Below are 26,899 nucleotides of genomic sequence, written 5' to 3' on the forward strand. Positions count from 1 at the left end.
CCATTTGGAATCGTGAAGAATAGGTACGTTTCTCGACCATTACATGGACTTTGAGAAGGGATTGCCTGATTAGCTTAGCAACCGCGTTACGCAGCATGACAACGTGAACGCGATTGGTCGACGGTCTACTGGGTGGGGCGTTATAATATCTTCTATCTCTGCCATGCAATGCACCCTGGACTAAAGAGGCAGACAAATATGCTCGACCCTGCATTAAATTACAAATTTCTCAAGGTAGAAATATAGCAAAAATATGATCAATGGCTCATTCGAGAGAAGACATCCTCCCAAGTTAAAACATAGGCCAGTATTGAAATCTGACATGTATGATAGATGTTTTCGCGATCTAAAACTCATATTCCTATTAACTTCCTGTGTAGTGAGAGCGACTTTATCACGGTGATGCTTGAACGCCAATAACTCCTATAAACATGAAATGACCCAGGGAGACGATAGAACATCATTCGGAGGTGCACAAAAACAATATAACATTAAAAATAGATGAACCTTTTGTCACTTAAAATGTGTGTCCCTATGTAACTACACAAGTTAGCAAGTGTGGTACATCTGCTAGTTCTTCCTCCGTATTAATTGGCGAACTTCCAAAGTCTTGCTATAACGATACCAGTTGCGTGTGTACCTCCCTCCATGCCTGTCTACCTGTTCTGTCAGTAAGATGGAGGTGTTGGTCTCTGAGCCTGTCTACCTGTTCTGTCAGTAAGATGGAGGTGTTGCTGGTCTCTGAGCCTGTCTACCTGTTCTGTCAGAAAGATGGAGGTTTTGGTCTCTGAGCCTGTCTATCTGTTCTGTCAGTAAGATGGAGGTGCTGGTCTCTGAGCCTGTCTACCTGTTCTGCCAGTAAGATGGAGGTGGTGTTGGTCTCTGAGCCTGTCTACCTGTTCTGTCAGTAAGATGGAGTGTGTTGGTCTCTGAGCCTGTCTACCTGTTCTGTCAGCAAGATGGAGGTGTTGGTGGACCTGTTCTGTCAGTAAGATGGAGGTTGGTCTCTGAGCCTGTCTACCTGTTCTGTCAGCAAGGTGGAGGTGTTGTTGGTCTCTGAGCCTGTCTACCTGTTCTGTCAGTAAGATGGAGGTGTTGGTCTCTGAGCCTGTCTACCTGTTCTGTCAGTAAGATGGAGGTGTTGGTCTCTGAGCCTGTCTACCTGTTCTGTCAGCAAGGTGGAGGTGTTGGTCTCTTGGTCTCAGTAAGATGGAGCCTGTCTACCTGTTCTGTCAGCAAGGTGGAGGTGTTGTTGGTCTCTGAGCCTGTCTACCTGTTCTGTCAGTAAGATGGAGGTGTTGGTCTCTGAGCCTGTCTACCTGTTCTGTCAGCAAGGTGGAGGTGTTGTTGGTCTCTGAGCCTGTCTACCTGTTCTGTCAGCAAGGTGGAGGTGTTGTTGGTCTCTGAGCCTGTCTACCTGTTCTGTCAGCAAGATGGAGGTGTGTTGGTCTCTGAGCCTGTCTACCTGTTCTGTCAGCAAGATGGAGGTGCTGGTCTCTGAGCCTGGTCTCTGGTCTCTGAGCCTGTCTACCTGTTCTGTCAGTAAGATGGAGGTGTTGTTGGTCTCTGAGCCTGTCTACCTGTTCTGTCAGTAAGATGGAAGCCTGTCTACCTGGAGTAAGTGTTGTTGGTCTCTGAGCCTGTCTACCTGTTCTGTCAGCAAGGTGGAGGTGTTGTTGGTCTCTGAGCCTGTCTACCTGTTCTGTCAGTAAGATGGAGGTGTTGGTCTCTGAGCCTGTCTACCTGTTCTGTCAGTAAGATGGAGGTGTTGGTCTCTGAGCCTGTCTACCTGTTCTGTCAGCAAGGTGGAGGTGTTGTTGGTCTCTGCAGGTCCTGAGTCTACCTGTTCTGTCAGCAAGGTGGAGGTGTTGTCTCTGGTAACTGTTCTGTCTGAGCCTGCCTCTACCTGTTCTGTCAGTAAGATGGAGGTGTTGCTGGTCTCTGAGCCTGTCTACCTGTCCTGTCAGTAAGATGGAGGTGCTGGTCTCTGAGCCTGTCTACCTGTTCTGTCAGTAAGGTGGAGGTGTTCTGAGCCTGTCTACCTGTTCTGTCAGTAAGATGGAGGTGCTGGTCTCTGAGCCTGTCTACCTGTTCTGTCAGTAAGATGGAGGTGGTCTCTGAGCCTGTCTACCTGTTCTGTCAGTAAGATGGAGGTGTTGTTGGTCTCTGAGCCTGTCTACCTGTTCTGTCAGTAAGATGGAGGTGTTGGTCTCTGAGCCTGTCTACCTGTTCTGTCAGTAAGATGGAGGTGTTGCTGGTCTCTGAGCCTGTCTACCTGTTCTGTCAGTAAGATGGAGGTGTTGCTGTACTTCTTGCTGGTCTCTGAGCCCAGGGTAACAAAGCGGAGCAGGAAGAGAGACAGAGAGGAACACCAGATCACCAGCTCCCAGTTATAGTGACACTCCAGGAAGGTGTGGTGGATATGGAGCAACTACAGGGAGGAGAGAAGAGCTTGTTTAAACGCTCGTCCCACTCAAACAGACAGGTGGAACAGCATTCACACCGTTACTAACTGTATTAGAGCATAACAGACAAGGACTGTAGCAGGCTGAGAATGGTGACTCACGCTGACCTGAGCACAGCAGATGAAGACTACGGAGAGGGTGAGGAGGAAGGCAGAGGACACGATCACATCCACCGACCGCTGAGGACCCCTTCTCTGTAACACACATTTTAAATACTTTAGTTGGACAAACACACTTATCCACCCACGTCTATCACACACAACACATCTCCTCATAGACACAGAGGGGAGGTTCAGGTAGGCATGATGGAACAACAACACATCTCAGACACAGAGGGGAGGTTCAGGTAGGCATGATGGAACAACAACACATCTCAGACACAGAGGGGAGGTTCAGGTAGGCATGATGGAACAACAACACATCTCAGACACAGAGGGGAGGTTCAGGTAGGCATGATGGAACATCACATCTCAGACACAGAGGGGAGGTTCAGGTAGGCATGATGGAACAACACATCTCAGACACAGAGGGGAGGTTCAGGTAGGCATGATGGAACAACACATCTCAGACACAGAGGGGAGGTTCAGGTAGGCATGATGGAACAACACATCTCAGACACAGAGGGGAGGTTCAGGTAGGCATGATGGAACATCACATCTCCTCATAGACACAGAGGGGAGGTTCAGGTAGGCATGATGGAACATCACATCTCCTCATAGACACAGAGGGGAGGTTCAGGTAGGCATGATGGAACAACACATCTCATAGACACAGAGGGGAGGTTCAGGTAGGCATGATGGAACAACACATCTCATAGACACAGAGGGGAGGTTCAGGTAGGCATGATGGAACAACACATCTCATAGACACAGAGGGGAGGTTCAGGTAGGCATGATGGAACAACACATCTCATAGACACAGAGGGGAGGTTCAGGTAGGCATGATGGAACAACACATCTCATAGACACAGAGGGGAGGTTCAGGTAGGCATGATGGAACAACACATCTCATAGACACAGAGGGGAGGTTCAGGTAGGCATGATGGAACAACACATCTCATAGACACAGAGGGGAGGTTCAGGTAGGCATGATGGAACAACACATCTCATAGACACAGAGGGGAGGTTCAGGTAGGCATGATGGAACAACACATCTCAGACACAGAGGGGAGGTTCAGGTAGGCATGATGGAACAACAACCAGTTGGAGAACATAGAACACACCTTGAGATATGAGCGCAGAGAGAGCCACATCTTAATGTTCTGGACTTTCTTCAGACGGAAGTGAGGCACCTCCGACTTCCTGGCTCGCCGTGCCGACGTCAGGTGACCAAACAGCTTGGCGAATAGCAGCCTCTGTCAGGTCCAACACACACACACACACACACACACACACACACACACACACACACACACACACACACACACACACACACACACACACACACACACACACACACACACACACACACACACACACACACACACACACACACACACACACACACACGTGTAAGTGATGAGACCTTTAGAAATAAAACGTCTTCAGAATGTCTTCATGTAACAATCAATGGTCAATATTGATCTGTAATTAAGATGAAAGAACCTGGAAAACACACACACACCTGTTTGTATGTCCTCTCGGCCACGCTGAGCAGGAAGAAGAAGAGCCAGATGAGACAGACGCGCACCATGAAGCTGAGCGTTACCATGGTGATCACCATGACGTCGGAGGAGGAGCCGAACGCCACAGAGATGAGCTCATAGGCTGAGAGCTGCGTCAGCTGTTCCAGGTCCTTGTACTGAGACAGCCTATAGGCGAAGGGCGTCAGGCCCAGAGTCACTGACACCAGGTTACCAAAGACCTGGTAGCCAATACCTGGGGTGTACAGGTTGACCTGGAGGAAGGTAGAGATGGAGAGACGGGAGGGAGAGATGGAGGGAGGGTGTGGAGAGACAGAGAGAGAGATGGAGGGAGGGAGTGGAGAGACAGGAGAGAGAGATGGAGGGAGGGAGTGGAGAGACAGGAGAGAGAGATGGAGGGAGGGAGTGGAGAGACAGGAGAGAGAGATGGAGGGAGGGAGTGGAGAGACAGGAGAGAGAGATGGAGGGAGGGAGTGGAGAGACAGGAGAGAGAGATGGAGGGAGGGAGTGGAGAGACAGGAGAGAGAGATGGAGGGAGGGAGTGGAGAGACAGGAGAGAGAGATGGAGGGAGGGAGTGGAGAGACAGGAGAGAGATGGAGGGAGGGAGTGGAGAGACAGGAGAGAGAGATGGATGGAGGGTGAGGGGAGACAGGAGAGAGAGATGGAGGGAGGGAGTGGAGAGACAGGAGAGAGAGATGGAGGGAGGGAGTGGAGAGACAGGAGAGAGAGATGGAGGGAGGGAGTGGAGAGACAGGAGAGAGAGATGGAGGGAGGGAGTGGAGAGACAGGAGAGAGAGATGGAGGGAGGGAGTGGAGAGACAGGAGAGAGATGGATGGAGGGTGAGGGGAGGAGAGAGAGGGAGGGAGCAATGGAGGGAAGGAGAGATAAAGAGACAGGAGGGAGAGATGGATGGAGGGTGAGGGGAGGAGAGAGAGGGAGGGAGCAATGGAGGGAAGGAGAGATAAAGAGACAGGAGGGAGAGATGGATGGAGGGTGAGGGGAGGAGAGAGAGGGAGGGAGCAATGGAGGGAAGAAGAGATAAAGAGACAGGAGGGAGAGATGGATGGAGGGTGAGGGGAGGAGAGAGAGGGAGGGAGCAATGGAGGGAAGGAGAGATAAAGGGAGAGGCGAGGAGAGATGGAGAGAGAGAGGGAGGGAAAGAGATAAAGAGACAGGAGAGAGACAGCCGTTACCTATATCTTTCATGTCATTGTTCTAAGTTATAGAGAATGTAAAGTGATCTGAGAGAAACGTGGTATATATAATATATACATATATAAGTGCCTTCCATTATCATGGAGTCCAATCTGCATTCATTAACATTCTAGTTGAGAAAATCCCCCAGGTGGCTGATGGAGGTGTGTTCCCGGTCTTCCATTGTAAAGCGTTACCGTCCACACCAGATGTCATCCCTGACAACAGTATCAAGGCCCTGGCTGTTACTCACCCTGTTCATGATCATACCGCTGATCTCCAGGACAGACATGTCAGCCTTCTTACAGTCGTTCCCCTCCCAGACGATGGCACTGACCCGCTCCAGACCTGGGTTGGTGCTGTGTAGCCACGTATGACCCTGTAGAGGACACAACTAGATCAACACAATAACTACTGTTACACGCTGAGGGTTTGAGGCTGATCATCCTCATCGACAAGGTTACCACGGTTACGTCAGAACACACAGTGACAACAAAGACAGATAAATAGGAACATTCACGCTACCAACAAAACCTCTTCATTAATGTTGCAACCATTTTATTGCAAGCTCAGTCCCACACTTACCCCCTCCTTCTCTAACCTTTGATCTCTAACCCCTGATAAACAGGGTGAAAGGGTCATCTCTGTTCTCCTTGGTAGCAGGGCAGACTGCAGCTCCCTCTCACTCTGTCAAACCCTAACATCACACGTCTAACCCTAACTCCTAACCTTTGACCTCTAACCCACCTGGTGAAAGGGGTCATCTCTGTACTCCTTCTTGGTAGCAGGACAGACTGCAGCTCCCTCTCACTCTGTCAAACCCTAACATCACACATCTAACCCTAACTCCTAACCTTTGACCTCTAACCCACCTGGTGAAAGGGGTCATCTCTGTACTCCTTCTTGGTAGCAGGACAGACTGCAGCTCCCTCGCCCTCTGTCTCGCTGGTGCACGAGGAGCGACACTCAGCACAGTGCAGGAAGTCCTCCCACAGCAGGTCCTCTGTCTCGGACTCGTGTCTGGTGCTCTCTGAGTCCTGGGTCCGCAGGCTGGAGCACCGAGAACTACAGCTGGTACCGGACTTAGGAGTCTCCTAGAGAGAGGGGGGGTGAGTGTGTGTGTGTGTAGGGGGTGGAAATGTGTGTGGGTGTGATGTAGCTAAGTGTACCCACACTGTGTGTGTATGTATGTACTGTATGCAAGTGTGTGTGTGTATGATGTACAGTATGTACTGTATGTAAGTGTGTGTGTGTGATGTACAGTATGTAAGTGTGTATGATGTACAGTATGTACTGTATGTATGTGTGTGTCGCTGTGCATGGCTCTGAGTGTGACCAACCTGGGTAGTGTGGAGGTCACCCACCTCAGTGTTGATGGTGTAGTGTTTCTTGTAGTGATGTGGTTTCCTGTTGCGCAGCGTGCAGTCGCTGCTGACGCGCTCTACGCCCCTACGGATGGCGGTGTAGGACGCTTCAGGATCCTCCTCACTAGACGCCTCATCAGACATGTTCTCCACACCCACACCACGGCTCTGGGTCTCCTGGCAGGAAGACAGATTGGACAGATTCCTACTTTCAGACTACAGACTAGCGAGTGTATAGTCTGTTTATACATGGTTAAACTCACCTGTTTCTGGACAGTATGTGTGTGTATTAGCTACCTTGTTTACCTGCTGACGGAGAGCAGTAGCAGTGTGTTGTGTGGTGGTGGTGTGTGTGTTACCTTGTTTACCTGCTGACGGAGAGCAGTAGCAGTGTGTTGTGTGATGGTGGTGTGTGTGTTACCTTGTTGTTTACCTCAGAGATGGCAGCTTCGCTTTTAGTCCCTAGGAAACTGTGCAGTATTTCGTTTTTTAGAATGTATTATTTCTTACATTGTTAGCCCAGAAAACCTTAAGTGTTATTACATACAGCCGGGAAGAACTATTGGATATCAGAAAGACGTCAACTTAACAGCACAACCAGCACTACAGCCAGGAATATGACTTTCCCAAAGCGGATCCTTTGTCTGCACCTCCCAGGGCATTTGAACTGATTCCAGAGGCCGACCCAAAGCAACGCCGTCGGAGGAGAGGGTGCAGGAGCGGTCTTCTAGTGAGGCTTCGGATGCGCACACACCACCCAACGCTTCAGAGTACATTACTCGCTAATGTCCAGTCCCTAGTTAATGAAGAAGATGAGATCAGGGCAAGAGCTGCTTTCCAAAAGAGATATCCGGGATTGTAACATACTCTGTTTCAAGAAAACATGGCTAGCTGTTCGTACAGCAAACAGTATTTTCAGTGCATCGCGCCGACAGGAATCAACATCTCTCCGGTGAGAAGAAGGGCGGGGGTGTATGTTTCATGATTAACAACTCATGGTGTAATTGTATCAACATACAAGCACTCAAGTCCTTTTGTTCCCCTGACTTACAATTCCTCACAATCAAATGCCGACCGTATTATCTCCCAAGAGAACTCTCCTCGGTTATCGTCACAGCCGTGTATATCCCCCCAAGCGGATACCAAGACGGCCATCAGGGAACTTCACTGGACTTTATGCAAACTGGAAACCATATATCCTGAGGCTGCATTTACTGTAGCTGTGGATTTTAACAAAGCTAATTTGAGAACAAGGCTACCTAAACTCTATCAGCATTTCGATTGCAGTACATGAGCGAGTAACACGCTCGACCATTGGTCCTTCTGTAGCTCAGTTGGTAGAGCATGGCGCTTGTAACGCCAGGGTAGTGGGTTCGATTCCCGGGATCACCCATACGTAGAATGTATGCACACATGACTGTAAGTCGCTTTGGATAAAAGCGTCCACTAAATGGCATATATTATTATATTATATATATTATTATATATTATATTATATATATTATTATATATTATTATTATATATTACTCTAACTTCCGCAATGCGTACAAGGCCCTGTCCTCTTTTAGCAAATCTGACCATGACTCCATCTTGTTGCTCCCCTCCTATAGGCAGAAACTAAAACAGGAAGTGCCCGTGCATAGATCTATCCAACGCTGGTCTGACCAATCGGATTCCAGCTTCAAGATTGTTTCGATCACGTGGACTGGCATATGTTCCGGGTAGCCTCAGACAATAACATTGAAGTATACGCTGACTCGGTGAGCGAGTTTATAAGGAAGTGTCTAGGAGATGTTGTACCCACTGTGACTGAAACTTTCCCTAACCAGAAACCGTGGATTGATGGCAGCATTCGCTGCTGAAAGCACGAACCCCCGCATTTAATCATGGCAAGGCAACTGGAAACACGGCCAATACAAACAGTGTAGTTATTCCCTCCGTAAGGCAATCAAACAAGCAAAGCATCAGTATAGAGACAAAGTGGAATCGCAATTCAACGGCTCAAACACGAGACATATGTGGCAAGGTCTACAGACAATCATGGATTACAAAAAGAAAACCAGCACCGTCGCGGACATCGACATCTTGCTTCCAGACAAATTAAACAACTTCTTTGCGCGCTTTGAGGACAATACAGTGCCACCAACACAGCCCACTACCAAAGACTCTGGGCTCTCCTTTTCTGTGGCAGACGTGAGTAAAACATTTAAATGTGTTAACCCTCGCAAGGTTGCCGGCCCAGACGGCATCCCTAACCGCCTCCACAGAGCATGCGCAGACCAGCTGGCTGGTGTGTTTACGGACATATTCAATCAATCCCTATCCCAGTCTGCTGTGCCCACATGCTTCAAGATGGCCACCATTGTTCCTGTTCGCAAGAAAGCGAAGGTAACTGAGCTAAACGACTACCGCCCCGTAGCACTCACTTCCGTCATCATGAAGTGCTTTGAGAGACTAGTCAAGGACCATATCACCTCTACCCTACCTGTTACACTTGACCCACTTCAATTTGCTTACCACCCCAATAGGTCCACGGACAATGCAATCGCCATCACACTGCACACTGCCCTATCCCACCTGGACAAGAGGAATACTTATGTAGAAATGCTGTTTATTGACTACAGCTCAGCATTCAACACCATAGTACCCTCCAAACCCGTCCTTAAGCTTGAGACGCTGGGTCTCGACCCCGCCCTATGCAACTGGGTACTGGACTTCCTGACTGGCCGCCCCCAGGTGGTGAAGGTAGGAAACAACATCTCCACCCCGCTGATCCTCAACACTGGGGCCCCACAAGGGTGCGTTCTCAGTCCTCTCCTGTACTCCCTGTTCACCCATGACTGCGAGGCCATGCACGCCTCCAACTCAATCATCAAGTTTGCACTACAGTGGTAGGCTTGATTACCAACAACGACGAGATGGCCTACAAGGAGGAGGTGAGGGCCCTCGGAGTGTGGTGTCAGGAAAATAACCTCTCTCTCAATGTCAGCAAAACAAAAGAGATGATCGTGGACTTCAGGAAACTGCAAAGGGAGCACCCCCCTATCCACATCGACGGGACAGCAGTGGAGAAGGTGGAAAGTCTGGTACGGCAACTGCACCGCCCACAAACGCAGGGCTCTCCAGAGGGTAGTGAGTTCTGCACCGCCCACAAACGCAGGGCTCTCCAGAGGGTAGTGAGGTCGGCACCACCCACAAACACAGGGCTCTCCAGAGGGTAGTGTGGTCTGCACCGCCCACAAACGCAGGGCTCTCCAGAGGGTAGTGAGGTCTGCACCGCCCACAAACGTGGGGCTCTCCAGAGGGTAGTGAGGTCTGCACCGCCCACAAACGCAGGGCTCTCCAGAGGGTAGTGAGGTCTGCACCGCCCACAAACGCAGGGCTCTCCAGAGGGTAGTGAGGTCTGCACCGCCCACAAACGCAGGGCTCTCCAGAGGGTAGTGAGGTCTGCACCGCCCACAAACGCAGGGCTCTCCAGAGGGTAGTGAGGTCTGCACAACGCATCACCGGGGGCAAACTACCTGCCCCTCCAGGACACCTACACCACCCGATTTCACAGGAAGGCAAAAAAGATCATCAAGGACAACAACCACCCGAGCCACTACCTGTTCACCCTGCTCCCATCCAGAAAGTGAGGTCAGTACATGTGCATCAAAGCTGGGACAGAGAGATTGAAAAACAGCTTCTAGCTCAAGGCCATCAGACTGTTAAATAGCCATCACTAGCACAGAGAGGCTGCTGCCTACATACAGACTTGAAATCATTGGCCACTTTAATAAATGGAACACTTGTCACTTTAATAAACGGAACACTTGCCACTTTAAGAATGTTTACATATCTCGCATTACTCATCTCATATGTATATACTGTATCCTTCACTATCTATTCTTCACTATCTATTGCATCTTAGCCATTCTGTCACTACTCATCCATATATTTATATACTATTATCTCATGCCTTTACTAGATTGTGTGTATTAGGTTTTGTTGTGGAATCTGTTAGATATTAGGTTTTGTTGTGGAATTTTCTAGATATTAGGTTTTGTTGTGGAATTGTTAGATATTACCTGTTAGATACTGCTGCACTGTCAGATCTAGAAGCATAAACATTTTGCTACACTCACAATAACATCTGCTAACCAAGTGAATGTGATTTACCTTGGTGACGAGGGGGGAGTAGCAGTGTGTTGCGTGGTGGTGTGTGTGTGTATAAATGTGTCTGTTACCTTGGTGACGGGGGGCAGTAGCAGTGTGTTGCGTGGTGGTGTATGTGTGTATAAATGTGTCTGTTACCTTGGTGACGGGGGGCAGTAGCAGTGTGCTGCGTGGTGGTGTGTGTGTGTATAAATGCGTCTGTTACCTTGGTGACGGGGGGCAGTAGCAGTGTGTTGCGTGGTGGTGTATGTGTGTATAAATGTGTCTGTTACCTTGGTGACGGGGGGCAGTAGCAGTGTGTTGCGTGGTGGTGTGTGTGTGTATAAATGTGTCTGTTACCTTGTTGTTTACCTTGGTGATGGGGGGCAGCAGCAGTGTGTTGAGAGGAGGGGGTGCGGCCCAACACGTCTCGTCTGACCTCAGCAGCAGGTCACAGTGGTGAGACCCTCCATCATGGAGCTGTAGCCCCTCCTCACTACTCTTACAGGTTATCCTCCCATCCAGAGACACATAGCCATTATCTGTCTCTGTGGACTTGTCTATGGACAGCTTGGACTTCTTCGACCTGAGGGGAGAGATGGAGGGGGAGGTTAAAGGGGGGGAGGTGGTAGAGGTGGAGAGACGGGACAGGCAGACAGTCCCAAGTCCATCCAGCATGCAGAAATCAGAACAAGACAGAATCACTTGGATCAAGTTGGTACTAATTGAAGCCATGGCATGGAAGCAGAGAAACTAAGTTCTAAAAGGGATGGGTTACTGGTGCTACTAAGCAGAATTCAAATAGAGTTGATTTGAATAGGATTTGGGATTGGGATGACTGACAGTGACCATTAGATTTCTGGTGTGAAAAGATTGGATTTTTAATACTGTTTCTAGATTGAAAGACTCAAAGACGTCCCCAGGGATCCCTTTTAACAACTATAAAGCCTTTACTGATGTTTATGCTTCGGCATCTTTTGCTCCGTGCTTCTCTTGGCCATAGCTTGAATAGTTGAACGAGCCGTAACGTTGGCAACAACAAAGAAAACAAAGCTGCAAAATCCCTTTTTCCACACACAGACAAATGATAACAAAGATGGAAGACAGACCTCTCCTTTCACATACTTTGTCCCGCTGAGAAACCCGTGGAGACAAGTTAATAATCAAACTGCCGTGGAAAAGCATTTAAATATGGATCTCCTCTGTGTGTGTCCAGTTAAAATAACACTGTTTAATAACTTCTCATCTCAGCCAAATAATTATCTTACCAGATAATGTTTATCATATAGTGGGAAGAATCATTTTCAAAAACATATATTTACTACGTACACTACCGTTTAAAAGTTTGGGGTCACTTAGAAATGTCCTTGTTATTGAAAGAAAAGCACTTTTTTTTGTCCATTAAAATAACATCAAATTGATCAGAAGTACAGTGTAGACATGGTTAATGTTGTAAATGACTATTGTAGCTGGAAACGGCTGATTTTTAATGGAATATCTACATAGGCGCACAGAGGCCCATTATCAGCAACCATCACTCCTGTGTTCCTGTAGGGTTAAAGTTGATTTTGTGGGTCTTGATTGATTATGTTGTTGTTATTACATTAGTGTCTTGCTCAAGAAACAGACGTCTTACAAGTCCTCAACTGGCAGCTTCATTAAATAGTATCTGCAAAAACACCAGTCAACGTCAACAGTGAAAAGGCGACTCCGGGATGCTGGCCTTCTAGGCAGAGTTCCTCTGTCCACTGTCTGTGTTCTTTTGCCCATCTTAATCTTTTATTTTTATTGGCCAGTCTGAGATATGGCTTTTTCTTTGAAACTCTGCCTAGAAGGCCAGCATCCCGGAGTCACCTCTTCACTGTTGACGTTGAGACTGGTGTTTTGCGGGTACTATTTAATGAAGCTGCCAGTTGAGGACTTGTGAGGCATCTGTTTCTCAAACTAGACACTAATGTAATAACAACAACATAATCAATCAAGTCAAAATCAACTTAACCCTACAGGAACACAGAGTGATGGTTGCTGATAATGGGGGCACCTATGTAGATATTCCATTAAAAATCCTCGTTTCCAGCTATTAGTCATTTACCACATGAACAATGTCTACACTGTATTTCTGATCAATTTGATGTTATTTTAAATGGACAAAAACAAAATGTGCTTTTCTTTCAAAAACAAGGACATTTCTAAGTTCCCAAACATTTGAATTCTGTAGTGTACAGGACTCCGTTCTCTCATTCAATAGAAAGGGATATTTATTATTGATCAGAATCAGAATCCGGGTGGAATCCAAGGGATGTTGCAGCTATACCAGAGAGAGAGAGAGAGAGGGTTCTTTAGTAACCTCACGGGAGGGAAAAATACACACCGCGCTTTACAGAGATCATGCCAGAAATCTCTGAAGAGAGCGATGCACAGGCTGTACGGTGAGCCGGTGGCGGCACCGTGGCAGTGTGGGCCGCCCTCCCGGGTGTTATCAGTGGTGCTAGAGCCATCTCCTTCCCTATGTACATCCAAGTGAGCGGCCTTCCTTAGACGCCTTTGGTCCAGATCAATAAGAAAGAGTACTTAAAGGTCCAGACACAAATCACTGTTGTTGTGATTGAAGAAAATAAATCATTAAAATAATACCCTTTTTTCATTTATTTATTTTTAAAATCACAAGAAGGAAGATAGAAAATGAATGAAAACGGTTGGTTCACTGACGGAGGTGTCTACTACATCAGGTATGGTTGGTTCAGCAGAGGTGATGGATGGTTGTGTCTACTACATCAGGTATGGTTGGTTCATGCAGAGGTGTCTACTACATCAGGTATGGTTGTGTTTACATCAGGTATGGTTGGTTCACTGGCAGAGGTGTCTACTACATCAGGTATGGTTGGTTCACTGACAGAGGTGTTTACTACATCAGGTATGTTGGTTCACTGGCAAGGTGTCTACTACATCAGGTATTGTGTCTACTACATCAATGGTTGGTTCATGGCAGAGGTGTCTACTACATCAGGTATGGTTGGTTTGACAGAGGTGTCTACTAATCAGGTATGGTTGGTTCACTGACTGTACTACATCAGGTATGGTTGTTCACTAGAGGTGTCTACTACATCAGGTATGGTTGGTTCACTGGCAGAGGTGTCTACTACATCAGGTATGGTTGGTTCACTGACAGAGGTGTTTACATCAGGTATGGTTGTGTCTACTACATCAGGTATGGTTGGTCAGATTACTACATCAGGTATGGTTGGTTCACTGACAGAGGTGTCTACTACATCAGGTATGGTTGTGTCTATACATCAGGTATGGTTGGTTCACTGACAGAGGTGTTACTACATCAGGTATGGTTGGTTCAAAGAGGTGTCTACTACATCAGGTATGGTTGTGTCTACTACATCAGGTATGGTTGGTTCACTGACAACTACATCAGGTATGGTTGGTTCACTGACAGATCTACTACATCAGGTATGGTTGGTTCACTGGCAGAGGTGTCTACTACATCACATGGTTTGTCTACTACATCAGGTATGGTTGGTTCACTGACAGAGTGTACATCAGGTATGGTTGTGTCTACTACATCAGGTATGGTTGGTTCACTGACAGAGGTGTCTACTACATCAGGTATGGTTGGTTCACTGACAGAGGTGTCTACTACATCAGGTATGGTTGGTTCACTGGCAGAGGTGTCTACTACATCAGGTATGGTTGGTTCACTGACAGTCTACTACATCAGGTATGGGTGTCTACTACATCAGGTATGGTTGGTTCACTGGCAGAGGTGTCTACTACATCAGGTATGGTTGGTTCACTGACAGCGGTGTCTACTACATCAGGTATGGTTGGTTCACTGACAGCGGTGTCTACTACATCAGGTATGGTTGGTTCACTGACAGAGGTGTCTACTACATCAGGTATGGTTGGTTCACTGACAGAGGTGTCTACTACATCAGGTATGGTTGGTTCACTGGCAGAGATGTCTACTACATCAGGTATGGTTGGTTCACTGGCAGAGGTGTCTATACATCAGGTATGGTTGTGTCTAACATCAGGTATGGTTGGTTCACTGACAGAGGTGTTTACTACATCAGGTATGGTTGGTTCACTGACAGAGGTGTCTACTACATCAGGTATGGTTGGTTCACTGACAGAGGTGTCTACTACATCAGGTATGGTTGGTTCACTGACAGAGGTGTCTACTACATCAGGTATGGTTGGTTCACTGGCAGAGGTGTCTACTACATCAGGTATGGTTGTGTCTACTACATCAGGTATGGTTGGTTCACTGACATCGGTGTCTACTACATCAGGTATGGTTGTGTCTACTACATCAGGTATGGTTGGTTCACTGGCAGAGGTGTCTACTACATCAGGTATGGTTGTGTCTACTACATCAGGTATGGTTGGTTCACTGGCAGAGGTGTCTACTACATCAGGTATGGTTGGTTCACTGACAGAGGTGTCTACTACATCAGGTATGGTTGGTTCACTGACAGAGGTGTCTACTACATCAGGTATGGTTGGTTCACTGACAGAGGTGTCTACTACATCAGGTATGGTTGGTTCACTGGCAGAGGTGTCTACTACATCAGGTATGGTTGGTTCACTGACATACATCAGGTATGGTTGTGTCTACTAAATCAGGTATGGTTGGTTCACTGGCAGATACTACATCAGGTATGGTTGGTTCACTGACAGAGGTGTCTACTACATCAGGTATGGTTGTGTTACTACATCAGGTATGGTTGGTTCACTGACAGAGGTGTCTACTACATCAGGTATGGTTGGTTCACTGGCAGAGGTGTTTACTACATCAGGTATGGTTGTGTCTACTACATCAGGTATGGTTGGTTCACTGACAGAGGTGTCTACTACATCAGGTATGGTTGGTTCACTGACAGAGGTGTCTACTACATCAGGTATGGTTGGTTCACAGAGGTGTCTACTACATCAGGTATGGGTGTCTACTACATCAGGTATGGTTGGTTCACTGGCAGAGGTGTCTACTACATCAGGTATGGTTGGTTCACTGACAGAGGTGTCTACTACATCAGGTATGGTTGGTTCACTGACAGAGGTGTCTACTACATCAGGTATGGTTGGTTCACTGGCAGAGGTGTCTACTACATCAGGTATGGTTGGTTCACTGACAGAGGTGTCTACTACATCAGGTATGGTTGTGTCTACTACATCAGGTATGGTTGGTTCACTGACAGAGGTGTCTACTACATCAGGTATGGTTGGTTCACTGACAGAGGTGTCTACTACATCAGGTATGGTTGGTTCACTGACAGCGGTGTCTACTACATCAGGTATGGTTGGTTCACTGACAGAGGTGTCTACTACATCAGGTATGGTTGGTTCACTGACAGAGGTGTCTACTACATCAGGTATGGTTTGATGTCTACTACATCAGGTATGGTTGGTTCACTGGCAGAGGTGTCTACTACATCAGGTATGGTTGTGTCTACTACATCAGGTATGGTTGGTTCACTGACAGAGGTGTCTACTACATCAGGTATGGTTGGTTCACTGACAGAGGTGTCTACTACATCAGGTATGGTTGGTTCACTGACAGAGGTGTCTACTACATCAGGTATGGTTGGTTCACTGACAGAGGTGTCTACTACATCAGGTATGGTTGGTTCACTGGCAGAGGTGTCTACTACATCAGGTATGGTTGTGTCTACTACATCAGGTATGGTTGGTTCACTGACAGCGGTGTCTACTACATCAGGTATGGTTGTGTCTACTACATCAGGTATGGTTGGTTCACTGACAGAGGTGTCTACTACATCAGGTATGGTTGGTTCACTGACAGAGGTGTCTACTACATCAGGTATGGTTGGTTCACTGACAGAGGTGTCTACTACATCAGGTATGGTTGGTTCACTGACAGCGGTGTCTACTACATCAGGTATGGTTGTGTCTACTACATCAGGTATGGTTGGTTCACTGACAGAGGTGTCTACTACATCAGGTATGGTTGGTTCACTGACAGCGGTGTCTACTACATCAGGTATGGTTGGTTCACTGACAGCGGTGTCTACTACATCAGGTATGGTTGGTTTGACAGCGGTGTCTACTACATCAGGTATGGTTGGTTCACTGGCAGAGGTGTTTACTACATCAGGTATGGTTGGTTCACGTGATCAGATGGTGTTCTACTACATCAGGTATGGTTGGTTCACTGACAGAGGTGTCTACTACATCAGGTATGGTTGGTTCACTGACAGAGGTGTCTACTACATCAGGTATGGTTGGTTCACTGACAGAGGTGTCTACTACATCAGGTATGGTTGTGTCTACTACATCAGGTATGGTTGGTTCACTGGCAGAGGTGTTTACTACATCAGGTATGGTTGGTTCACTGACAGAGGTGTCTACTACATCAGGTATGGTTGGTTCACTGACAGAGGTGTTTACTACATCAGGTATGGTTGGTTCACTGGCAGAGGTGTGTACTACATCAGGTATGGTTGGTTCACTGACAGAGGTGTCTACTACATCAGGTATGGTTGTGTCTACTACATCAGGTATGGTTGGTTCACTGGCAGAGGTGTCTACTACATCAGGTATGGTTGGTTCACTGACAGAGGTGTTTACTACATCAGGTATGGTTGGTTCACTGACAGAGGTGTGTACTACATCAGGTATGGTTGGTTCATTGACTAATATCCAGCTGCCAGGGCGACTAATATTGATACTAATGGGGTAGATTGGACTGTGTTCTCACAATATACAATAACTGGAGATATGATTAGTATTGGATTTACTGAGATTAGACTTGGAGAGCCATCCTCATCATCATCAACGACAACGTGAAGATAGAGAGATCTGCTTGAATGGTTCATCTACTCCTACCAGAAGAGGATTTACTGAGATTAGACTTGGAGAGCCATCCTCATCATCATCAACGTGAAGATAGAGAGATCTGCTTGAATGGTTCATCTACTCCTACCAGAAGAGGATTTACTGAGATTAGACTTGGAGAGCCATCCTCATCATCAACGACAACGTGAAGATAAAGAGATCTGCTTGAATGGTTCATCTACTCCTACCAGAAGAGGATTTACTGAGATTAGACTTGGAGAGCATCATCATCAACATCTCCATCATCATCTGAGATTAGACTTGGAGAGCCATCCTCATCATCAGACAACGTGAAGATAGAGAGATCTGCTTGAATGGTTCATCTACTCCTACCAGAAGAGGATTTACTGAGATTAGACTTGGAGAGCCATCCTCATCATCATCAACGTGAAGATAGAGAGATCTCTTGAATGGTTCATCTACTCCTACCAGAAGAGGATTTACTGAGATTAGACTTGGAGAGCCATCCTCATCATCAACGACAACGTGAAGATAGAGAGATCTGCTTGTATGGTTCATCTACTCCTACCAGAAGAGGATTTACTGAGATTAGACTTGGAGAGCCATCATCATCCTCATCATCAACGACAGCGTGAAGATAGAGAGATCTGCTTGTATGGTTCATCTACTCCTACCAGAAGAGGATTTACTGAGATTAGACTTGGAGAGCCATCCTCATCATCATCATCAACGACAGCGTGAAGATAGAGATCTGCTTGTATGGTTCATCTACTCCTACCAGAAGAGGATTTACTGAGATTAGACTTGGAGAGCCATCATCATCCTCATCATCAACGACAGCGTGAAGATAGAGAGATCTGCTTGTATGGTTCATCTACTCCTACCAGAAGAGGATTTACTGAGATTAGATTTGGAGAGCCATCATCATCCTCATCATCAACGACAGCGTGAAGATAGAGAGATCTGCTTGTATGGTTCATCTACTCCTACCAGAAGAGGATTTACTGAGATTAGACTTGGAGAGCCATCATCATTCTCATCATCAACGACAGCGTGAAGATAGAGAGATCTGCTTGTATGGTTCATCTACTCCTACCAGAAGAGGACGGTAGCAACTGGCTGACTGACAGCTCAGCTAACAGCCCGTTTAGATCAGGCTGTTTGGACACGTTTCCCGAGGTGAGAGTCTCCAGTCACCACGTTTTACACAATGTGTATATATATATATAATATAATAGCAGCTAGCAGATCCACTCAGACACTGACAGTCAACCATGTGGTGTGGACGAGGAGGAGTTGATTCAGGTCAGTCAGGGTCATGGAGGGGTGACTTTTGGTTTCGAGAGAAAACACAGATTTGAGGTCAAATGGAGGAGAGGAAGCAGAAAGTCGTCTGGTGGTTGATTCCTGACCACATCTGGAGTCTGAGTGAGTGAACACCTCTGTACTGTGAGATGAGGACGAACAGTAACATCTGGAGTCTGAGTGAACACCTCTGTACTGTGAGATGAGGACGAACACCTCTGTACTGTGAGATGAGGACGAACACTAACATCTGGAGTCTGAGAACACCTCTGTACTGTGAGATGAGGACGAACACTAACATCCACTTCATTCCCAGACTGTGTGGCACGGATACATTTTCTTCCAGAAGGCTGAAAATGGTCAGTACTGTGCAAGCCAAAGGTAGTGGGTTTTGGGAATAGCTATTGTGGCAATACAGCCTGGCATCTTGCCAAGAGATCTAGAAAAAGCCTAATGGCGTTATGCAGCCTGGTCCCAGATCTGTTTGTGGCATCTTGCCAAGAGCACCAGCAGATCTAGAAAAAGCCTAATGGCGTTATGCAGCCTGGCACAAAGCTGCTACCCTCTGGCAGGAAATCACAGCCTTTAAAACATCTACAATGGGACAGGAAGTGTATGTGGGCGCAGTTTCCTGATCACATGATCAGAAGAGAGTGGGGGAACCATGATTCAACACACACAGTCGGATGGAACCCCCCCACTCTGACCAGTGTCTGGGGAACTGACCTGTAGAGTGTGTCAGACAGAGGCCTTTTAAAACAGTAGCCAAGTCATTCAGGTTTATCTCAGAGCAGGAAACACATCAAACACTAAAACAACACAGAGGTGGATGCATTATCTACACTTTAACCCCCTTTACCCAATCTCTCTCCCCTTCTTCCTCCCCTCTCTCCCCTTCTTCCTCCCTCTCCTCTTCTCTCTCCCTCCTCATCCCTCTCTCTCCCCTTCTTCCTCCTCTCCTCTTCTCTCTCCCTCCTCATCCCTCTCTCTCCCCTTCTTCCTCCCCTCTCTCCCCTTCTTCCTCCCTCCCTCTCCTCTTCTCTCTCCCTCCCTCTCCTCTTCTCTCTCCCTCCTCATCCCTCTCTCTCCCCTTCTTCCTCCCTCTCCTCTTCTCTCTCCCCTTCTTCCTCCCTCTCCTCTTCTCTCTCCCTCCTCATCCTCTCTCTCCCCTTCTTCCTCCCTCTCCTCTTCTCTCTCCCCCTTCTTCCTCCCTCTCCTCCCCTCTCTCCCTCCTCATCCCTCTCTCTCCCCTTCTTCCTCCCTCTCCTCTTCTCCTCCCTCCTCATCCCTCTCTCCCTTCTTCCTCCCTCTCCTCTTCTCTCTCCCTCTCTCCCCTCCTCTCCCTCCTCATCCCTCTCTCTCCTCCCCTTCTTCCTCCCTCTCCTCTTCTCTCTCCCTCCTCATCCCTCTCTCTCCCCTTCTTCCTCCCTCTCCTCTTCTCTCTCCCTCCTCATCCCTCCCTCTCCCCTTCTTCTCCCTCCTCATCTTCTCTCCCCTTCTTCCTCCCTCTCCTCTTCTCTCTCCCTCCTCATCCCTCTCTCCCCTTCTTCCTCCCTCTCCTCTTCTCTCTCCCCTCCTCATCCCTCTCTCTCCCCTTCTTCCTCCCTCTCCTCTTCTCTCTCCCTCCTCTCCCTCTCTCTCCCCTTCTTCCTCCCTCTCCTCCTCTCTCTCCCTCCTCATCCCTCTCTCTCCCCTCCCCCTCATCCTCTCTCTCCTCTTCTCTCTCCCTCCTCATCCCTCTCTCTCCCTTCTTCTCTCTCCCTCCCTCCCTCTCTCTCCCCTTCTTCCTCCCTCTCCTCTTCTCTCTCCCTCCTCATCCCTCTCTCTCCCTTCTTCCTCCCTCTCCTCTTCTCTCTCCCTCCTCATCCCTCTCTCTCCCCTTCTTCCTCCCCTCTCCTCTTCTCTCTCCCTCCTCATCCCTCTCTCTCCCCTTCTTCCTCCCTCCCTCCTCTCCTCTCTCTCCCTCCTCATCCTTCTCTCTCCCCTTCTTCCTCCCTCTCCTCTTCTCTCTCCCTCCTCATCCCTCTCTCTCCCCTTCTTCCTCCCTCTCCTCTTCTCTCTCCCTCCTCATCCCTCTCTCTCCCCTTCTTCCTCCCTCTCCTCTTCTCTCTCCCTCCTCATCCCTCTCTCTCCCTCCTCATCCTTCTCTCTCCCCTTCTTCCTCCCTCTCCTCTTCTCTCTCCCCTTCTTCCTCCCTCTCCTCTTCTCTCTCCCCTTCTTCCTCCCTCTCCTCTTCTCTCTCCCCTTCTTCCTCCCTCTCCTCTTCTCTCTCCCTCCCTCATCCCTCTCTCTCCCCTTCTTCCTCCCTCTCCTCTTCTCTCTCCCTCCTCATCCCTCTCTCTCCCCTTCTTCCTCCCTCTCCTCTTCTCTCTCCCTCCTCATCCCTCTCTCTCCCCTTCTTCCTCCTCCCTCTCCTCTTCTCTCTCCCTCCCTCTCCTCTTCTCTCTCCCTCCCTCCCCTTCTCTCCCCTTCTTCCTCCCTCTCCTCTTTCTCTCTCCCTCCTCATCCCTCTCTCTCCCCTTCTTCCTCCCTCTCCTCTTCTCTCTCCCTCCTCATCCCTCTCTCTCCCCTTCTTCCTCCCTCCCTCTTCTCTCTCCCTCTCTCTCCCCTTCTTCCTCCCTCTCTCTTCTTCTCTCTCCCTCCTCATCCCTCTCTCTCCCCTTCTTCCTCCCTCTCCTCTTCTCTCTCCTCTTCTTCCTCTCTCTCTTCCCTTCTTCCTCCCTCTCTCTCCCCTTCTTCCTTCTCTCTCCCTTCTTCCTCCCTCTCTCTCCCCTTCTTCCTCCCTCTCCTCTTCTCTCTCCCTCCCCCTCCCTCTTCTCTCCCCTTCTTCCTCTCCCTCTTCTCCTCCCTCTCTTCTCTCTCCCCTCTTCCTCCCTCTCTCGCCCCTTCTTCCTCCCTCCCTCTCTCTCTCCCTCTCTCTCCTCTTCTTCCTCCCTCCCTCCCTCTCTCTCCCCTCTTCCTCCCTCTCCTCTTCTCTCTCCCTCCTCATCCCTCTCTCTCCCTTCTTCCTCCCTCTCCTCTTCTCTCTCCCTCCTCATCCCTTCTCTCCCTCCCTCCCTCCCTCTCCTCTCTCTCTCCCTCTCTCTCCCCTTCTTCCTCCCTCTCCTCTTCTCTCTCCCTCCTCATCCCTCTCTCTCCCCTTCTTCCTCCCTCTCCTCTTCTCTCCCTTTCTTCCTCCCTCTCTCTCCCCTTCTTCCTCCCTCTCCTCTTCTCTCTCCCTCCTCATCCCTCTCTCTCCCCTTCTTCCTCCCTCTCCTCTTCTCTCTCCCTCATCCCTCTCTCTCCCCTTCTTCCTCCCTCTCTCGCCCCTTCTTCCTCCCTCCCTCTCCTCTCTCTCTCTCCCTCTCCTCTTCTCTCTCCTCCCTCCCTCTCTCCCCTTCTCTCCTCCCTCTCCTCTTCTCTCTCCCTCCTCATCCCTCTCTCTCCCCTTCTTCCTCCCTCTCCTCTTCTCTCTCCCTCCTCATCCCTCTCTCTCCCCTTCTTCCTCCCTCTCCTCTTCTCTCTCCCTCCTCATCCCTCTCTCTCCCCTTCTTCCTCCCTCTCCTCTTCTCTCTCCCTCCTCATCCTCTCTCTCCCCTTCTTCCTCCCTCTCCTCTTCTCTCTCCCTCCTCATCCCTCTCTCTCCCCTTCTTCCTCCCTCTCCTCTTCTCTCTCCCTCCTCATCCCTCTCTCTCCCCTTCTTCCTCCCTCTCCTCTTCTCTCTCCCTCCTCATCCCTCTCTCTCCCCTTCTTCCTCCCTCCTCATCCCTCTCTCTCCCCTTCCTCCCTCTCCTCTTCTCTCTCCCTCCTCATCCCTCTCTCTCCCCTTCTTCCTCCCTCTCCTCTTCTCTCTCCCTCCTCATCCCTCTCTCTCCCCTTCTTCCTCCCTCCTCATCCCTCTCTCTCCCCTTCCTCCCTCTCCTCTTCTCTCCCCTTCTTCCTCCCTCCTCATCCCTCTCTCTCCCCTTCCTCCCTCTCCTCTTCTCTCTCCCTCCTCATCCCTCTCTCTCCCCTTCTTCCTCCCTCTCCTCTTCTCTCTCCCTCCTCATCCCTCCTCTCCCCTTCTTCCTCCCTCCTCATCCCTCTCTCTTCCTCTCCTCTCCTCTCCTCTCCCTCCTCATCCCTCTCTCTCCCCCCCTCTTCCTCTTCTCCTCCCTCCTCATCCCTCTCTCTCCCTTCTTCCTCCCTCTCCTCTCTCTCTCCCTCCTCATCCCTCTCTCTCCCCTTCTTCCTCCCTCTCCTCTTCTCTCTCCCTCCTCATCCCTCTCTCTCCCCTTCTTCCTCCCTCTCCTCTTCTCTCTCCCTCCTCATCCCTCTCTCTCCCCCTTCTTCCTCCCCTCTCTTCTCTCACCCTCCTCATCCCTCTCTCTCCCCTTCTTCCTCCCTCTTCTCTTCTCTCTCCCTCCTCATCCCTCTCTCTCCCCTTCTTAATTTCTTCCTCCCTCTCTCCTCATCCCTGTTCTGTTCCTCTCTCTTCTCTCTCCCTCCTCATCCCTCTCTCTCCCCTTCTTCCTCCCTCTCCTCTTCTCTCTCCCTCCTCATCCCTCTCTCTCCCCTTCTTCCTCCCTCTCTTCTCTCTCCCTCCTCATCCCTCTCTCTCCCCTTCTTCCTCCCTCTCTTCTCTCTCCCTCCTCATCCCTCTCTCTCCCCTTCTTCCTCCATCTCTCTTCTCTCTCCCTCCCTCCATCCATCCCCAGCCCTTCTCCCCACCTTCTTCTCTTGCCAGAGCTGCTGCTGCTGGTGGGTTTGGGGGTGCGTGTGGAGACGATCTGGCAGTGCACTGTCCCCAGTAACAGCATCAGCCATATCGCCCCAAACACCTCTGTGGTCGGGATACTGTGGGGCTGGGGAATGGTGAAGAATAACGCTGCAGCAGCCACTGGAGAGAGAGCTGAACAAGGGTGGACTGGAGACTAGACAGAACAGGACAGAGACAGAGACAGAGCAGAACTGGACTGGAGAGAGAGAGACTGGACTGGAGAGCAAGGGTGAACTGGACTGGAGCCTAGGCAGAGACAGGACTGGAGACAGAGACTGAACTGGACTGGAGAGAGCTGAACTGGAGAGACAGAGACAGAGACAGAGACAGGACAGAGAGACAGAGAGACTGGACTGGAGCCTAGCTGAACTGGACTGGAGCCTAGCTGAGACTGGACTGGAGCCAGCTGAGACTGAGACAGGACAGAGACAGAGACAGAGACTGGACTGGAGCCTAGCTGAACTGGACTGGAGACAGAACTGGAGACAGAGACAGAGAGAGAGAGAGAGCTGAGATGGAAATGTTATGCGCTCCATGTATGTGGGATATTCTCCATTTTCTACTGGACTTCCTGTCAATAGTTTATATTAAAACTTTAGCCAGGTTGAGAAGGAGAGGTGAAAGGAGGGATGGATGGATGAGGGCGTTATAATACAACTGGTCCCCTTGGCTGCTCACTAACTGGACTAGTACCACACATAGTGAGACTGGTATTGAGAGAGGGGCCATTTGTTTTGATGTACTCAAGGTCAATATGGGAGGGGGTAGGGGACTGGATCCTGTCAACACGCACACACACACACACGAGGGTTCATGAGTTTGGAGAGGCTCAGAAATAGCTCTCCTGTAATTTATTCAGAAGGCAGAGGAATAAAGACAGACCCTGTTCTGTTCCTCTCTTTGTGTGTGTGTGTGTGTCTATCTAACTGACAGTGCCAGGTTGGACTGGAATTTCCCATGACCAACCACAGCCAGAGAAAGGTGGAGGTACTCATGGTCTACACAAGCAGAGACCAACAACACACTGAACTAATGGTGGAGCTGAAACGGGTGAGACTTAAGCCTTCCACATGTTTGGTGGACTGGAGCCTAGCTGAACTGGACTGGAGCCTAGCTGAACTGGACTGGAGCCTAGCTGAACTGGACTGGAGCCTAGCTGAACTGGACTGGAGCCTAGCTGAACTGGACTGGAGCCTAGCTGAACTGGACTGGAGTCTAGCTGAACTGGACTGGAGCCTAGCTGAACTGGACTGGAGCCTAGCTGAACTGGACTGGAGCCTAGCTGAACTGGACTGGAGCCTAGCTGAACTGGACTGGAGCCTAGCTGAACTGGACTGGAGCCTCGCTGAACTGGACTGGAGCCTCGCTGAACTGGACTGGAGCCTAGCTGAACTGGACTGGAGCCTAGCTGAACTGGACTGGAGCCTAGCTGAACTGGACTGGAGCCTAGCTGAACTGGACTGGAGCCTAGCTGAACTGGACTGGAGCCTAGCTGAACTGGACTGGAGCCTAGCTGAACTGGACTGGAGCCTAGCTGAACTGGACTGGAGCCTAGCTGAACTGGACTGGAGCCTAGCTGAACTGGACTGGAGCCTAGCTGAACTGGACTGGAGCCTAGCTGAACTGGACTGGAGCCTAGCTGACTTTGGAGCCTAGCTGAACTGGACTGGAGCCTAGCTGAACTGGACTGGAGCCTAGCTGAACTGGACTGGAGCCTAGCTGAACTGGACTGGAGCCTAGAGAACTGGTGGACAAACAACTGGACTGGAGCCTAGCTGAACTGGGCTGGAGCCTAGCTCATAACTGGGCTGGAGTCTTTATAACTGGACTGCACAAACTGTTCTGGTTTGGGTTAGCTGAACTGGGCTGGAGGTAGCTGAACTGGACTGGAGGAGGAGGAGGGGCTACTGACTTTGGGCTAGTGGGCTAGCGACTTTGGGAAGCACTTAGAGGAGCGACTTTGGGCTTGGGAGAAGAAATGTGTGCACAAATGACTGGAGACCAAAGGAACAAAAACAAAAAGTCTTCAGGTAAGGGAAGTCTTTATAAGGAGGAGGACAAACTGTTCTGGTTTGGGTTAGGTAGGTACCTTGTGAAGCAGGTAGATGAGGAGGAAGATGACTGGAGGTTAGGGTTAGGTAGGTACCTTGTAGCAGGTAGAGGAGGAGGAGGAGGAGGAAGATGACTGGAGGTTAGGGTTAGGTAGGTACCTTGAAGCAGTTAGAGGAGGAGGAAGATGACTGGAGGTTAGGGTTAGGTAGGTACCTTGTAGCGGGTAGAGGAGGAGGAGGAGGAGGAAGATGACTGGAGGTTAGGGTTAGGTAGGTACCTTGAAGCAGGTAGAGGAGGAGGAGGAGGAGGAAGATGGCTCTGGAGGTGACCTGGATCCACCATCTGAAGAAGAAGGGGAACAACACCACCCTGACAAGACCCTTCCTGGTCAGAGACGTCCAGGGAGACTCAGGCTTGGCCTTGGCAAAAGCAGAACCTGGACACACACACGGACACACAAACAGGAGAGAAGACAGGTTATGAAGCATTATAACATTTCACTGGGTGTACCTTTACCAACAGATCTCTCATAAGAGATGGCTGTCTCAACGGGAATCACAAGGACACATAAGACTTCATTATGACAGACCGGCATCATGTCTCTGTTACAACAACTACCAGAGGAAGACCTGGGTGCCCCCTGGATTAAATAACCCTCAGCCAATTCCACTAATGCCCCCATCATGGGACACGGGGCCTTCACCGTGGGGACCTTGTTGACATTGAAGGACAGGGCAGACAAATCTGAAACACACACCCCACTACATCAACCTCTCTTCATCTACCTCAGCCTGGCATGAAATCTCTCTCTCTCTCTCTCTCTCTCTCTCTCTCTCTCTCTCTCTCTCTCTCTCTCTCTCTCTCTCTCTCTCTCTCTCTCTCTCTCTCTCTCTCTCTCTCTCTCTCTCTCTCTCTCTCTCTCTCTCTCTCTCTCTCTCTCTCTCTCTCTCTCTCTCTCTCTCTCTCTCTCTCTCTCTCTCTCTCTCTCTCTCTCTCTCTCTCTCTCTCTCTCTCTCTCTCTCTCTCTCTCTCTCTCTCTCTCTCTCTCCAATGGCTTTATTGACAGGGGAAACATGTGTTAACATTGCCAAAGCAAGTGAGGTAGACAACATACAAAGTGAATATATAAAGTGAAAAACAACAACAATTAACGGTACACATTACACTCTCGCTGTCT

The 26,899-nt window shown here is 49.3% G+C and overlaps 2 protein-coding genes across 17 annotated transcripts in view; one reads left to right on the plus strand and one right to left on the minus strand.

Moving 5' to 3' along the window:
- LOC124020469 (protein PHTF2-like) overlaps positions 1-26,133 on the minus strand; it is a 31,415-nt gene extending 5,282 nt beyond the window's left edge. For 2 of the 9 annotated variants that reach the window (XM_046335709.1, XM_046335708.1), the window contains exons 1-11: positions 26,000-26,133; positions 23,622-23,790; positions 13,174-13,344; positions 11,163-11,388; positions 6,644-6,844; positions 6,176-6,397; positions 5,557-5,697; positions 4,089-4,361; positions 3,688-3,819; positions 2,567-2,659; positions 2,276-2,431 (exon numbers count right to left, since the gene is read on the minus strand). In XM_046335709.1, coding sequence (XP_046191665.1) covers positions 2,276-2,431; positions 2,567-2,659; positions 3,688-3,819; positions 4,089-4,361; positions 5,557-5,697; positions 6,176-6,397; positions 6,644-6,844; positions 11,163-11,388; positions 13,174-13,344; positions 23,622-23,710 — 1,704 coding nt within the window. In that variant the 5' untranslated portion in view covers positions 23,711-23,790; positions 26,000-26,133. Of the gene's footprint in view, positions 1-2,275; positions 2,432-2,566; positions 2,660-3,687; positions 3,820-4,088; positions 4,362-5,556; positions 5,698-6,175; positions 6,398-6,643; positions 6,845-11,162; positions 11,389-13,173; positions 13,345-23,621; positions 23,791-25,816; positions 25,849-25,999 lie in introns of those variants that run through there. The other 7 variants (XM_046335712.1, XM_046335706.1, XM_046335711.1 and 4 more) reach the window with 7 other exon arrangements.
- Positions 1-26,899, plus strand: part of LOC124020470 (proline-rich protein 5-like) — a 184,094-nt gene that overhangs the window by 70,623 nt on the left and 86,572 nt on the right. The window lies entirely within an intron of this gene.

This window comes from Oncorhynchus gorbuscha, unplaced genomic scaffold (genome assembly GCF_021184085.1).
Source record: "Oncorhynchus gorbuscha isolate QuinsamMale2020 ecotype Even-year unplaced genomic scaffold, OgorEven_v1.0 Un_scaffold_828, whole genome shotgun sequence".
NCBI lineage: Eukaryota > Metazoa > Chordata > Actinopteri > Salmoniformes > Salmonidae > Oncorhynchus > Oncorhynchus gorbuscha.